The following is a 12,500-nucleotide window of genomic DNA, read 5'->3' as shown; positions in this document are numbered from 1 at the left end:
TATATATATATATATATATATATATATATATATATATATATATATATATATATATATATATATATATATATATATATATATATATATATATATATATATATATATATATATATATATATATATATATATATATATATATATATATATATATATATATATATATATATATATATATATATATATATATATATATATATATATATATATATATATATATATATATATATATATATATATATATATATATATATATATATATATATATATATATATATATATATATATATATATATATATATATATATATATATATATATATATATATATATATATATATATATATATATATATATATATATATATATATATATATATATATATATATATATATATATATATATATATATATATATATATATATATATATATATATATATATATATATATATATATATATATATATATATATATATATATATATATATATATATATATATATATATATATATATATATATATATATATAATGTATATATATTCATATATATATATATATAATATATATATATATGAAAACCTTCAATGTCTCTAGAGGAGAGAGTTACTCTAACTATAAATAAGCATACAAGGACAAGGTGATTGGACAAGAAACTTCACTCTAAGTAGCTGAAGAGAACTTAAAGAGCAAAAGCAAAATCTGCATGTAAGCAGTACAGGAAATGCAAAATAAGGTATTCAAAGTACAGTGGTCTAGCACTTCTTCACGATGTTCATAAGTGAAACAAATAACAGCACCTTCCAGGCTTAGGAGGCTTAGGAAGCCCCTCAGTGCAGGTCAACAAAGATAACCCCTTCCTTATGTAACACAGCTTCATGAGACAATGCTACAACTTAGGCTAGGTCATATAAAACACAGAATACTTCCTTGCAAACAAGTTTTTAAACTGGATTAAATTCACTGATATATACAGCAAAACAGAATGGAATAAGAATATTACTACAAATGCATCTTGAGTGTTTTCATAAAAAATGGAAATCTCTTATATATGGAAGTGTCAGTGACTTTTGGAATTGGATTGATTGTAGCAACAAAGAAGAAATGATAATAGATCTCATGCAAAACAAAGTATTTTGGATCTCTCTTTCTCTCTTCAATCAGCTTATAAGTGACCTCACCTGTGGAGGCACCAAGGGACAAAGCCTTGATGATGTGACCTACAGAGCTAATTCCTCCATCAGCCATGACTGGCACACCAAACCTCCGAGCATATTCTGCGACCTGTTAACAACCAAAAAACAGAAGTGAATGATTTTTGTCATAAACACTGAACTTCCTTGATTATTTCTTATAATTTGCTCCTTTTTAAATTGCACAGGACATTCACCTTGTAGACAGCAGTGGCTTGTGGCCTGCCTACAGCCATGACCTCCTGTGTGATGCAGATGGAGCCAGCCCCCATACCAACCCTCAGCCCATCCACTCCTGCATCTATCAAGTTCTTGGCCTGTGCTGCTGTCACAACTGAAAGTGTATGGATAGTTTGTGAGGTACTGATACATACAGATACTGAGGCTGCCAAGTCAAGGCCTCTAACACACTCATTAACACCATTCTCTTAGACCTTAGCCGCTGACAAGGAAGGTAAAATCTATAAAACCAGTCATTTAAATTTAAGGATAGGAAGATGGGCTTCAACAAACTGAAGCACAGCTCACCATTGCCACCAATGATCTGTAGTTCTGGATAGGTGCTCTTGATGTAACGGATCAGGTTGATCTGGTAGATGGAGTTACCTTGTGAGGAGTCCTGCAACATTTTGAATAATTAGCTACAATTAAACATAAATAATTATATATCACATCAGGGTGCTAACAATAAGTCTAAGTCTACTTTCCTTCAAACAGTACCATTCTTAGGTTAGAGAGCAGTAAATTATTAGAAACATTCATGGAGGGAGAACTGCAACACCTATGATCATGCCAGTAATGCATCAATGCTGAGGTAAACCGATGTAATGACACCTATACAGTAGGATTCTGATCACTAGCCTTTGAATTAAGTACTAATAGATACAGGATTGAGACTAAGGTACAGTGATTATTCAACTTAACTGGATGGATTCCTTCAGTAAAGCATTAAGCAAAATACACAAAGCTTAATGTATACAAATTTGTAATTTGTGGGTTCTGTAGACCCAGATTACCAAATGTTCAAATTATCTGTATCCAACTTAATAAAACTTAACTGAAATTGACTTCAGGCATATAAATATCAGACATTACTCAGAAGAGCCCATTCTTACCAAAACTACCACATCCACTCCTGCATGGACCAGCATCTGCAGCCTCACTTTGTCAGTCTCTCGGGTACCAATGGCAGCTCCAACCAAGAGCTGATTGTTGGCATCGTAAGAAGCATTAGGGAAGTTCCTAGACTTCTTAAGATCCGTCCGTGCTATGAGGGCCACCAACTCAAAGTGTTCATTGATGATGGGCAACTTCCCTGAAAAGAAAGTTTCCATGAAAAGGAAACAATACTGTACACATAATAAAGCTCATTTAGTAAAAATCTGGTAATACTGTACACATGATAAAGCTCATTTAGTAAAAATCTGGTAATCTTCTAGCCTATTACAGAGTATGTAATTATGTACCTTTTTTGGATCTTTGTAATATTTCATTGGCCTTGTCCAAACTGACTCCGGCTGGAGCAGTGACCAGATCATCAAAGGGAGTCATGATCTCAGAAAGCAGCTTGTCTGAATTGGGCTCCAGGAAGTCAATGTCTCGGGAAGTGACAATACCCATCAGTCGACTGCCCATCTTGCCATCCTCTGTGATGGGGATGCCACCAAACCCATGACGCTTCTTCACTTCAAATACATCACTCACCTGCCATACATATCATAGTATTATTATTTTTCTAACAAGAAAATAACTCCGAAAAGAAACACACACATGTGGCAGTAAGAGAACAAATGAATAGCTAATCCTTGAGAAAAAGTAATCTGAATTGACAAAGCTGTTAAGCACCTAATCTCTGAAAAGCAGTCCCTCCCCAGAGAACAAAACCTTATCAGTAACCAATGAGCACCAACCCTGTGGTCAGGAGTGAGGCAAACAGGATCACGGATGAATCCATGTTTGTATTTCTTGACCTTCATCACTTCCTGGGCCTGGATATCTGGATTACAGTTGTGATGGATGATACCAATGCCACCACAAAGCTTTTGAAGGGACAAACAGCAGTGGTGAGTTGCAATGGGTGCATATAAGGTATTGAAAATTTACTAACTTCGAATATTGCAGCAGTCTGAACTAAGAAAATTCAAAATAAGATGTCTTGGAAACATATCCACACCTCTCTCCTTGACATGGCACATAGGGAAACAAACCAGATCTGTAACCATGCAAGTCAACCACTTACTGCCATAGCAATAGCCATTTCGGACTCTGTGACTGTGTCCATTGGGGAGGACACCAGTGGGGCTTTCAGACTTATTTTCTTGGTCAGGGCAGAAGTCAGGTCCTGCCATGAGGGAAAATCATATGTTTAATTTTACTTGATTATCAATTACTATACACACACTTCAAAAGCAATATATATAAATATATATATATATATATATATATATATATATATATATATATATATATATATATATATATATATAAGTGGCCGCCAGTAGTTATTCGGCATATTTCTACATAAGCTAGAAATTAAACCCCTCAACATTACCAAAATAGAGGTGAATAGTGTGTGTGTGTGTGTGTGTGTGTGTGTGTGTGTGTGTGTGTGTGTGTGTGTGTGTGTGTGTGTGTTTCACTGTTTGATCTGCTGCAGTCTCTGACGAGACAGCCAGACGTTACCCTACGGAATGAGCTCAGAGCTCATTATTTCCGATCTTCGGTTAGGCCTGAGACCAGGCACACACCACACACCGGGACAACAAGGTCACAACTCCTCGATTTACATCCCGTACTTACTCACTGCTAGGTGAACAGGGGCTACACGTCAAAGGAGACACACCCAAATATCTCCACCCGGCCGGGAAATCGAACCCCGGTCCTCTGGCTTGTGAAGCCAGCGCTCTAACCACTGAGCTACTGTGTGTGTGTGTGTGTGTGTGTACTGTATAATAGAATACTGATTACTCACCACTTCATCAGCTGTGAAGTCAATGAAACCAGGAAGGATAATGAAGTCTCTGAAAGGAAATCATACAAAATGACAAGAATGTACTTCATAGAGAGAGAGAGAGAGAGAGAGAGAGAGAGAGAGAGAGAGAGAGAGAGATTGTGGAAATATGTAAAAACAGGTTTTCTTCAAATATTCAGAATATTACACTGATGCATTTATTTTATTTTGAATAACCTTAACAATTCATTAATATCACTAAGTCAACTAAAATGTACCTAAAGTAAAAAATAAATAAATAAATCTGTGGTTTATTTATCCTTTACAAGTGCGATGTGGAGTAGAGCAATTGAGCACAGCAGATGAATGAACAAGATGAACAAGAAGCATCAGTTCGCCACCCGTAGGGTTAGGTTCATATTCATGACACAGATGGGCATACCATGATATGCATGCGACACAATGACAGACAAGTCGAAAGTCGTAGGCTGCCAACATGACGAAACATTCGTTCCACCAACATCCATGACAAACGATGAACTTTCCTTGACCCCTGGTAACATGATCCTTGTTCAGCAAACCAACATCACATTACACTCTAGTACAATCGGAAATCGGTAGTTTTCCCCTCTCCTTGTCCTGATTCTAAGTAAGCGGGACTGCCGGCCACCAAGAAATACAATGACACAAGTGTCTCACAACGTTGTTTATATGCCACTTGTGTAAAAGGAGTTACATATAAAACTGGGCTTGTAACATTTCCTCAAAACACTGAAGCATAATGAAACAACATTCATTTAGCTTCTCTAAGAAAAATCCATAAACGAGTGATGCAAAAGCCAAGGAAGACAATCTTAAAGGACCACAAATTTATGAACCCATGCATAACAATGAATTCCAGATAACGATAAAAGAAACCGAGGCAGCAGCTTGGTGTGAGTTTACGGGTGTATGTAGGTTTTCTGGGAAAGGAAAATAAACTCGTTATGATGTTTAAAAATTACAAACTTCTAGATTGTAACATGTCATTCAATTCAATAAATACATTCGCACTTTTCCTTTTAATTTATTTATTTATTTATTTTTTTTTTCGGGAAATGCTGGAGATGTCGGTGATAAACACAGAGGATTCACCAGACAGCGAGAAGAGAGAGTAGGTACACAGGTAAATGGAGCCGTCATGTTACAGCTGACTTTTGCTGGAATGCGCGACAATCCAAATGCATCACAAGCGGCAAAGAAAATACCAACTACAACATTTTTTACAGAATTCATAGTTTTGTGATTTTAGGCTATTACTTGAAATTCAACATATCAATTATGAATGTTACTTTCCGCTCATTCTATTATCATCTATTGCCACGTTTCTGGAAAAAAAGTGTACGAGCCTATTATATAAAACCGAGACGTGCATGAGATATAAGATTCTCTCATTTGAAATAAGTTTCCTTGAAATAATAAAATCGAGGACTGACCTAGCAGTAGTAGTTAGGGTTAACAGTCTGTGCCTGCCGTGCCTGGTAACAACAGAAATAGATCTTCTCTATCCATCATTATCATTTTAGTACCCAGCATTATCTTCATGTTGGCCAGTATTATCGTTTTCGATACATCGGTACAACCATGAGTTTGCCCTTGATCCTTGGACACACCGGTGCTGAGGTGGCGGGTCCTTACAGTAACGCACGGTGTCTGTTATAAAACACCTGTGAATGCTACGTGTACACTTGGTGAATCCCGTGCACCTCTGTGGCTTCCTGGTGAGGGAGGATGAAGCACGGCACGTACGGCACAGAGTAGTGCAGACAATATTCATGTTAGCTTCCTCTAGGGAAGGTTTCCCGGAGGACACTGCAGCACGACATGGCATACTGACTACCAAGGAGTGCGGGCGTGCAAGCACCGGTCATGTTTTCGTTCCCTTGGGATAAAATGACAAAGGTATAGGGCGGCAAGGTAACAGGATGGCTGGGGCGCGGGCCACGTGTGCCGCAGCACTGACAGACAGACGCAGGTCGAGTCCAGCATTGCTGTAACTATCAATAATGACTCCTGTAGAAAGACCCTCCCGCAGCATCCCGTCGTCCCAACATCACAGCAGCATCCCTGATCCCCGCTGATGCCCCAAGCTCCTGATAGCCCAGCTCCTCTCCTGCAACGCATCGGAGGGCCCAGTTAGCAGCACAGTGAGGCATAAACACTTACTGGTAGGTGAGGCCTTCCCCTGAAGCGAACATCTGAGCCCCGGTGTTGCCATCTTCGGGAACGTAGCTTGTTCCTCCGCAGATCAGATAGTCAGCCATTCTGTTGTGTTTCACGGCACCCTTCTCAAAGTTCAAAATAACTGGAGTCGAAATTAATTGACTCGAAAAACAGCCAATGTAGTCTCTGCCTGCCTGACTTCCTGATCCACCCGCCCTCACCGCGTGGATCAGACTGGCACAGCGCGAGGTGGACACTCTTGGCGGACCCGAGTTGCTCTCAGCCAACACAAAATCTATCCTCTGCTTCAATATATTATACCTTAGAATAGTATTAACTAAAAATAATAACATCTTTATAACATTTTGACATATTAATGAATACCAAATTGCTTATCAAAGTAGGAAACATTATCATACTAAAAGCCACCTAGCAGATATAAGTATAGCTTCTCTTACATATACACCTGTTGCCAAGCAACGTGAAGAGCGGGAAAGTTGAAATGAGTTGCGCATGTAAGTCGCTGGCTAATAATAGCTTTATTCGCAGACACATTTCTTTGCCAGAAGATTTTGGCCGACATCTCTCTTCCATGTGTCAGGAAATTCTTCATACATAATGTCAAACCAGCAACACGTTGTTCATCCACGAACTTGCTTTTTTTTTTCTTTTCTTTTTTTTCATAAACACGACGAACAGAATATATACTATGTATATAATATGCATTACATCCACCACCTTGAGAAAAGGCATGCAATACGCTGATATATTTACATGAGCTACCATGGTCCCTCGTGAATCCAACGTTAATATTGGTGCCTGAGAGAGAGAGAGAGAGAGAGAGAGAGAGAGAGAGAGAGAGAGAGTAGGGCAAACTTAATTTTTCAATACCAATTCAAGGTCGCAGAACCTCTATCCCCACAAATCTCTCTCTCTCTCTCTCTCTCTCTCTCTCTCTCTCTCTCTCTCTGATACAGTGGCATTGCAGGGGGCGCTTCAGTATGAGAGGATGACACGGTAAAATGTTTCAATGATCACTATTGTGTTTTGTCTGTGGCACGATACAAATGTGGGTGTGTCTTGGTGCCTGACCGCTGTGTCGCTCCCTCATCTCCCCTCCCACCTCTCTCTCTCTCTCTCTCTCTCTCTCTCTCTCTCTCTCTCTCTCTCTCTCTCTGCGCCAGACGTGAGCTGAGACACAGAGGCGGGAAAACTAGAAGGACCACCCTTTAGGCGCCACTCATGAGCAAACCATCCCCCTTCCTCTCCTCCTCCCTCTTCTCCATGTTGGCACTCTTTCGCATTCTATTTGTTTGTTTCTCTGCCTCACTAGGTCTCCGTGTACTGGGCCAACCCTTAGCTCCTCTCCTCTCCTCCCTGTCTCCGTCTCCCCTGCATCTCTCCCTCCTCTCCTTCAGGTTGTTACAAGGGTGGGATTGAACGCATATTTCTGCTTCTCAGTGGCTTTTTGACGCAGTTTTACGCAGTCTTACTGTAGTGATTTTTTTTTTCTTTTTTCAAGGGGTGATTTTTATAGAGATTTTTGTGTTTGGTGTTGAAACAGTTTACATGTTTGGGTTAATCATTTACCTTATTGTCGCTATATCTTTTGGAAATACTGTTGTTATTATTACGACCACTTTACTGCTGCTACTACTACTACTACTACTACTACTACTACTACTACTACTACTACTACTACTACTACTACTACTACTACTACTGCTATTACGACGACTACTAGTAATAATAATAATAATAATAATAATAATAATAATAATAATAATAATAATAATAATAATAATAATAATAATAATAATAATAATAATAATAATAATAATAATAATAATAATAATAATAATAATAATAATAATAATAATAATAATAATAATAATTATTATTATTATTATTATTATTATTATTGTGTGTGTGTGTGTGTGTGTGTGTGTGTGTGTGTGTGTATAACAATAACAATAATACTGATAACAACAACAACAACAACAACTACAACAACAACAACAACAACAACAATAATAATAATAATAATAATAATAATAATAATAATAATAATAATAATAATAACAATAACAAAAACAACAACAATAACAACAACAACAACAACAACGGTAATAATCTTATCTATCTTAACAGGATACAGCAGCCAACAGGAAACAGAAATGGACAAACTTTCTCTAGTCTATTTAGAATGCCCTACCTCCCCTCCCCCACCCTTTTCCTTAATACCCTTGTCTATACTAAGAATGTCACTGGTAAACCCATGTGTGTGTGTGTGTGTGTGTGTGTGTGTGTGTGTGTGTGTGTGTGTGTGTGTGTGTGTCACTGCTATTACTAACCTATGCGTCATTTAACTTCAGTCTAATTGTTTATTCATGCTTTCGTTTATTTGTCAAGTAATCTCTTATTCAGTGCGTTATGTATTCACTAATCGTTATTTCATCTACCTACTTAAGTGTGCATGTGTAACTGTAATCTTAGTCAAAGCATCACCCAAGTTTGTTAGCTGCATATTCGTGTATTTTTCATTCATTTTCATTCCTTGTCTAGTGCGAGTATTCACGATTAGACATTTATTTCATTCACTTTCGTCATGATTCATTATTCCATTTCATCAATACAGTAGCCGCGAGACACGGCGTTATGTCAAATCCTGGTTCCATTCCGAGGAGTCACGCAACTTGTCGCTCCTTATCTTCGCCAGACACTCACCTAACACGTCTCCACAATACCCATTACTCATTCGTTAGCCAAGCCCTTACCTCGGTTGCTTCGTAGCTTTTCTTCTTGCATCCTCGCACATCTATTTTGGGAACGAGCTACACCCTCACACCCTCCCTCTGTCACTCTGTCCTTTTAAGTGGAATGCAATATTGGTTCTGTGAAGTTTAGTATCAGTATTAAGTTAAGATATTATTTTTCTAAGTCCTTGGTCTACTCCTTTTCCTCTTCCTCCTTCATTTATAAAAATGTTACTTGAAACATCCTGTATTGGATGACACTTATAATTTCATATTTGTTTCTATTTATGTACCTATTCCTTATTCTATTGATTTTATCTTTCTTTTTATGTGTGCAAGACCATTCATTGACCTAAGGGAATCAGTAAGTCAGTCTATTTACACGTGGCAGTCCATGTATAAAACATTTATCTTGCCTATATTTTTTCATTGCAGATGTGCTCATGTAAGTATAAAAATTACCTTAACATAATTGTTTTCTTGCTATATAATAGTCAAGGAGGAAATGTCGCTAAAAGAGGGCGGAGAGAAGGAAGGGAAGTGCCTACAGTATAGTCTAAAACGAGGGACAGGGACAAAGGAATGCACGCCCATGAATAGTTTATACGAGTGAAATAATTTCCTCTTCGTGAGGCGATGGCGTGCCTGAAGCAACTCGAGAACTAAGCTGTCACGCAATTGACGAGGAAGTAAGAAAATATAACAAAATTAAGACTCATCGTTTTCTCTGCTCCAAATACTCTACGTCCAAACACGGCAGTGGTTATTTAACTCTGATCACATATACCTAGACTTGCTGGAAATTTTAATCAAAAAAACAAGTACTCAATTAATATCACACCAGGAAGTTATTGAACCCGTTACCGAGAAATGCTTTCTTATCTACATGACTTCGTTTTGCTTTCTTGCATGCGACGCTAATCTTTCTGGCAAACGGGAAGGTGGCATAAGAAAAAAAGAAAAAAAAAAAAAAAGACGTATATTACCCCATCAGTTTACTAGATGCACCATACGCCGCCTTCCAGGAACGCCTCTAAACATATCCCAATGGAACGTTCACATGGTTGAGTGGGAAAGTCTGGCACACGGAGTCAGAGCACCCTTGCATCTCTCTTTATATTCTTCCGCAGCCCTTCTCTTCACCCCCAGACATGATTATGTATGATAAATGGTTACCTGATGTTCACTTGCTTTTATTCTATCATGAACTTCATTCCTCTACTATTTGGCTTTCTTTTTTTATTGGGTCAGAGTATCAGAGCCGGCTTGATGCAACACGTCCGTCGATACTAAACGAGGCGAGACGACAAGGCGGCGGGTGACGAACGAGCGGCGACAGAACGGGATGCGGGGGTTGGATGATGATGCCAAGTCGCTGCGGACGTTGCTATCCCCTGCAGCCTGTCTCCCTGTTCCTCGTGCTCCATATTAGTGAACCGGTCTATTATCCTTGAACGTTACATCACCCGCGGGAAGGAAAACTAGTTATCTGCATGTAACTGAACCATACCGGAGGGGATCGGGGCTCTAGCCTTGTCCACGTGGGATCTAGCGTGCCCACCTCCACACTGGGCACGCGTGGCTTCATACGGTGCCAAGTGAGTCCGCGAGAGAGATAGGCAGGAGAAGACCCCACGAGCCTCCCGTCCCCTTGTGCTGGTTGGTTTAAATTGATCAGGGTTTTAATGGTGAAGAATGAGGTTAGGGCAGTTTCTGTATAACTTCGATAGGTTATGCAGGTAATAAGGAGTATTTAATGGACGGTTAGGGAGGAGGACCTGACGGTGATAAGAGGAGGGGAAGGTAATGAGAGTAAGGGGAGAAGGTTGCCTAGATACTCGCCACGTGACGGTCAATACTAGTCCTGTAATCACCTGTTCTATTATCTCATTTAGCTCTAAAGGTAAAAGCACGTAAGTCTCATGTAGCATAGTAATCCGAGGCAGGGATTACCCGGAGTGTAGAATGTGGCTCGTTGTGTCACGTCAGGAAGTAAGTAGACACTAGAGTGCAGTAATAACTAATCTAAGCTATCCAAACATAATAAACTACCATAACCTGTATTGCACGTAGTTATTCACACATCTTGCATTTCACCTGGAAGATTAAAGAGATGGACCTGAACTTTGGCACCGGGACCTGTACCAACCAACCAACTAGGGCGACCACCACCACCCAAAATAACTTGAATACTCCACCCTCCTTACTCCAACAGGTTCTCGCCGTAGCCTTGGACACCGCCCCCGACGTGACTGTGGGAGGTTAGTCATCTTGCCCTACGTAAATAAGGCTCCAAGAATATGTCGGTGAACGAGGGCTGGGCTAGGATGGCAACGCTAATGTAGGGGACGACTCCTATATAGCGAGGGTCCCAAGCATGGTCCCAAGAGTGTTCATAAATCCCTTCCCCGTGACCTCAATACTGGCTAGGTTGTCCCGCTCACGGTGTGGAAATGAAGGATGAAGTGAAGGAACCACACACATCATAGCTACACTTGAGGTGAGTTAGGAGGTTTGATTACCATGTCACGTGTTACTTTTATCTATCCTTACCTAATTTAACTCCAAAGTATATATATATATATATATATATATATATATATATATATATATATATATATATATATATATATATACATATAAATCCACGAGCTATTGAAGTGGTATTCGCAGCAAATGTCTTCATTAATCTCAGAAAACACAAAGGAACTCGCGCTACTCTTCCACGTGGCCTTGGGTGTGGCAGTGGTGGTGGCGATGGTGGTGAAGGGGTAAATTCCTGTTTCAAGACGACTTTATCCCCTCTCTGCCTCACCCATGGCCGCACCTATTGACTGTCACTTTGCAGTCTCAGGTCACTACCCCCTTGACACCGTACCAACAGCAACTAGAGACGGCTGATGTGCTGAAATAGAAAGCTGGTGTGTGCACGATACATGTGTAACCTTGCACTCAGCAGCATTATGTTCTATAGGAAGTAGATGAGTTAGCAGGTGGTTAGCAGAAAGTGTTGTTGGAGACACCATGGACTTTTATGAGCAATGTAATTTTTGCACTCAGCAGCATTATATCCTTGATTTTAAAGGGAGTAGATGAGGTAGCACGTGGTCAGCAGAAAGTGTTAAGATAAGAAAACTATAATGCTTTATTTGCACGCCCAGGGTAACCCAGACACCAGCACGCAGAAGTTTGGGCCTCTGCGCTGTGCACTCGCAAGCAACAAACACAACCAAACAAGAAACAATCAGTTAAACAGCAAGTATCCATGCAATGAGATGATTTCACTCCGCAGATCGTCAGATATAAGATGCATACGCAGAGGCAACATATATGGCACACTATGTCACTGTGGCCTAAATTTCCTGACAAGCAATGGATAAGATTAGAAAAATTATATATATGCG

At 39.2% G+C, this 12,500-nt stretch overlaps 1 protein-coding gene and 1 long non-coding RNA gene across 7 annotated transcripts in view; both read right to left on the bottom strand.

Moving 5' to 3' along the window:
• LOC123508603 (inosine-5'-monophosphate dehydrogenase 1-like) overlaps positions 1-6,586 on the bottom strand; it is a 19,021-nt gene extending 12,435 nt beyond the window's left edge. For 4 of the 6 annotated variants that reach the window (XM_045262402.1, XM_045262403.1, XM_045262401.1 and 1 more), the window contains exons 1-9: positions 6,344-6,586; positions 4,160-4,208; positions 3,428-3,529; positions 3,099-3,227; positions 2,655-2,892; positions 2,304-2,503; positions 1,717-1,807; positions 1,386-1,522; positions 1,177-1,279 (exon numbers count right to left, since the gene is read on the bottom strand). In XM_045262402.1, coding sequence (XP_045118337.1) covers positions 1,177-1,279; positions 1,386-1,522; positions 1,717-1,807; positions 2,304-2,503; positions 2,655-2,892; positions 3,099-3,227; positions 3,428-3,529; positions 4,160-4,208; positions 6,344-6,441 — 1,147 coding nt within the window. In that variant the 5' untranslated portion in view covers positions 6,442-6,586. The remainder of the gene's footprint in view (positions 1-1,176; positions 1,280-1,385; positions 1,523-1,716; positions 1,808-2,303; positions 2,504-2,654; positions 2,893-3,098; positions 3,228-3,427; positions 3,530-4,159; positions 4,209-6,343) is intronic. The other 2 variants (XM_045262400.1, XM_045262405.1) reach the window with 2 other exon arrangements.
• Positions 1-7,605, bottom strand: part of LOC123508617 — a 20,040-nt gene extending 12,435 nt beyond the window's left edge. Inside the window, exon 1 of the long non-coding RNA XR_006675974.1 lies at positions 7,464-7,605. This is a non-coding gene — a long non-coding RNA (uncharacterized LOC123508617). The remainder of the gene's footprint in view (positions 1-7,463) is intronic.
• Between the last annotated feature and the right edge of the window lie 4,895 nt (positions 7,606-12,500).

Source organism: Portunus trituberculatus, chromosome 25 (genome assembly GCF_017591435.1).
Source record: "Portunus trituberculatus isolate SZX2019 chromosome 25, ASM1759143v1, whole genome shotgun sequence".
Taxonomy (NCBI): Eukaryota; Metazoa; Arthropoda; class Malacostraca; order Decapoda; family Portunidae; genus Portunus; species Portunus trituberculatus.
The sequence above is the reverse complement of the archived record's forward strand: the minus strand, read 5'-3'. Positions and strand labels throughout refer to the sequence as shown.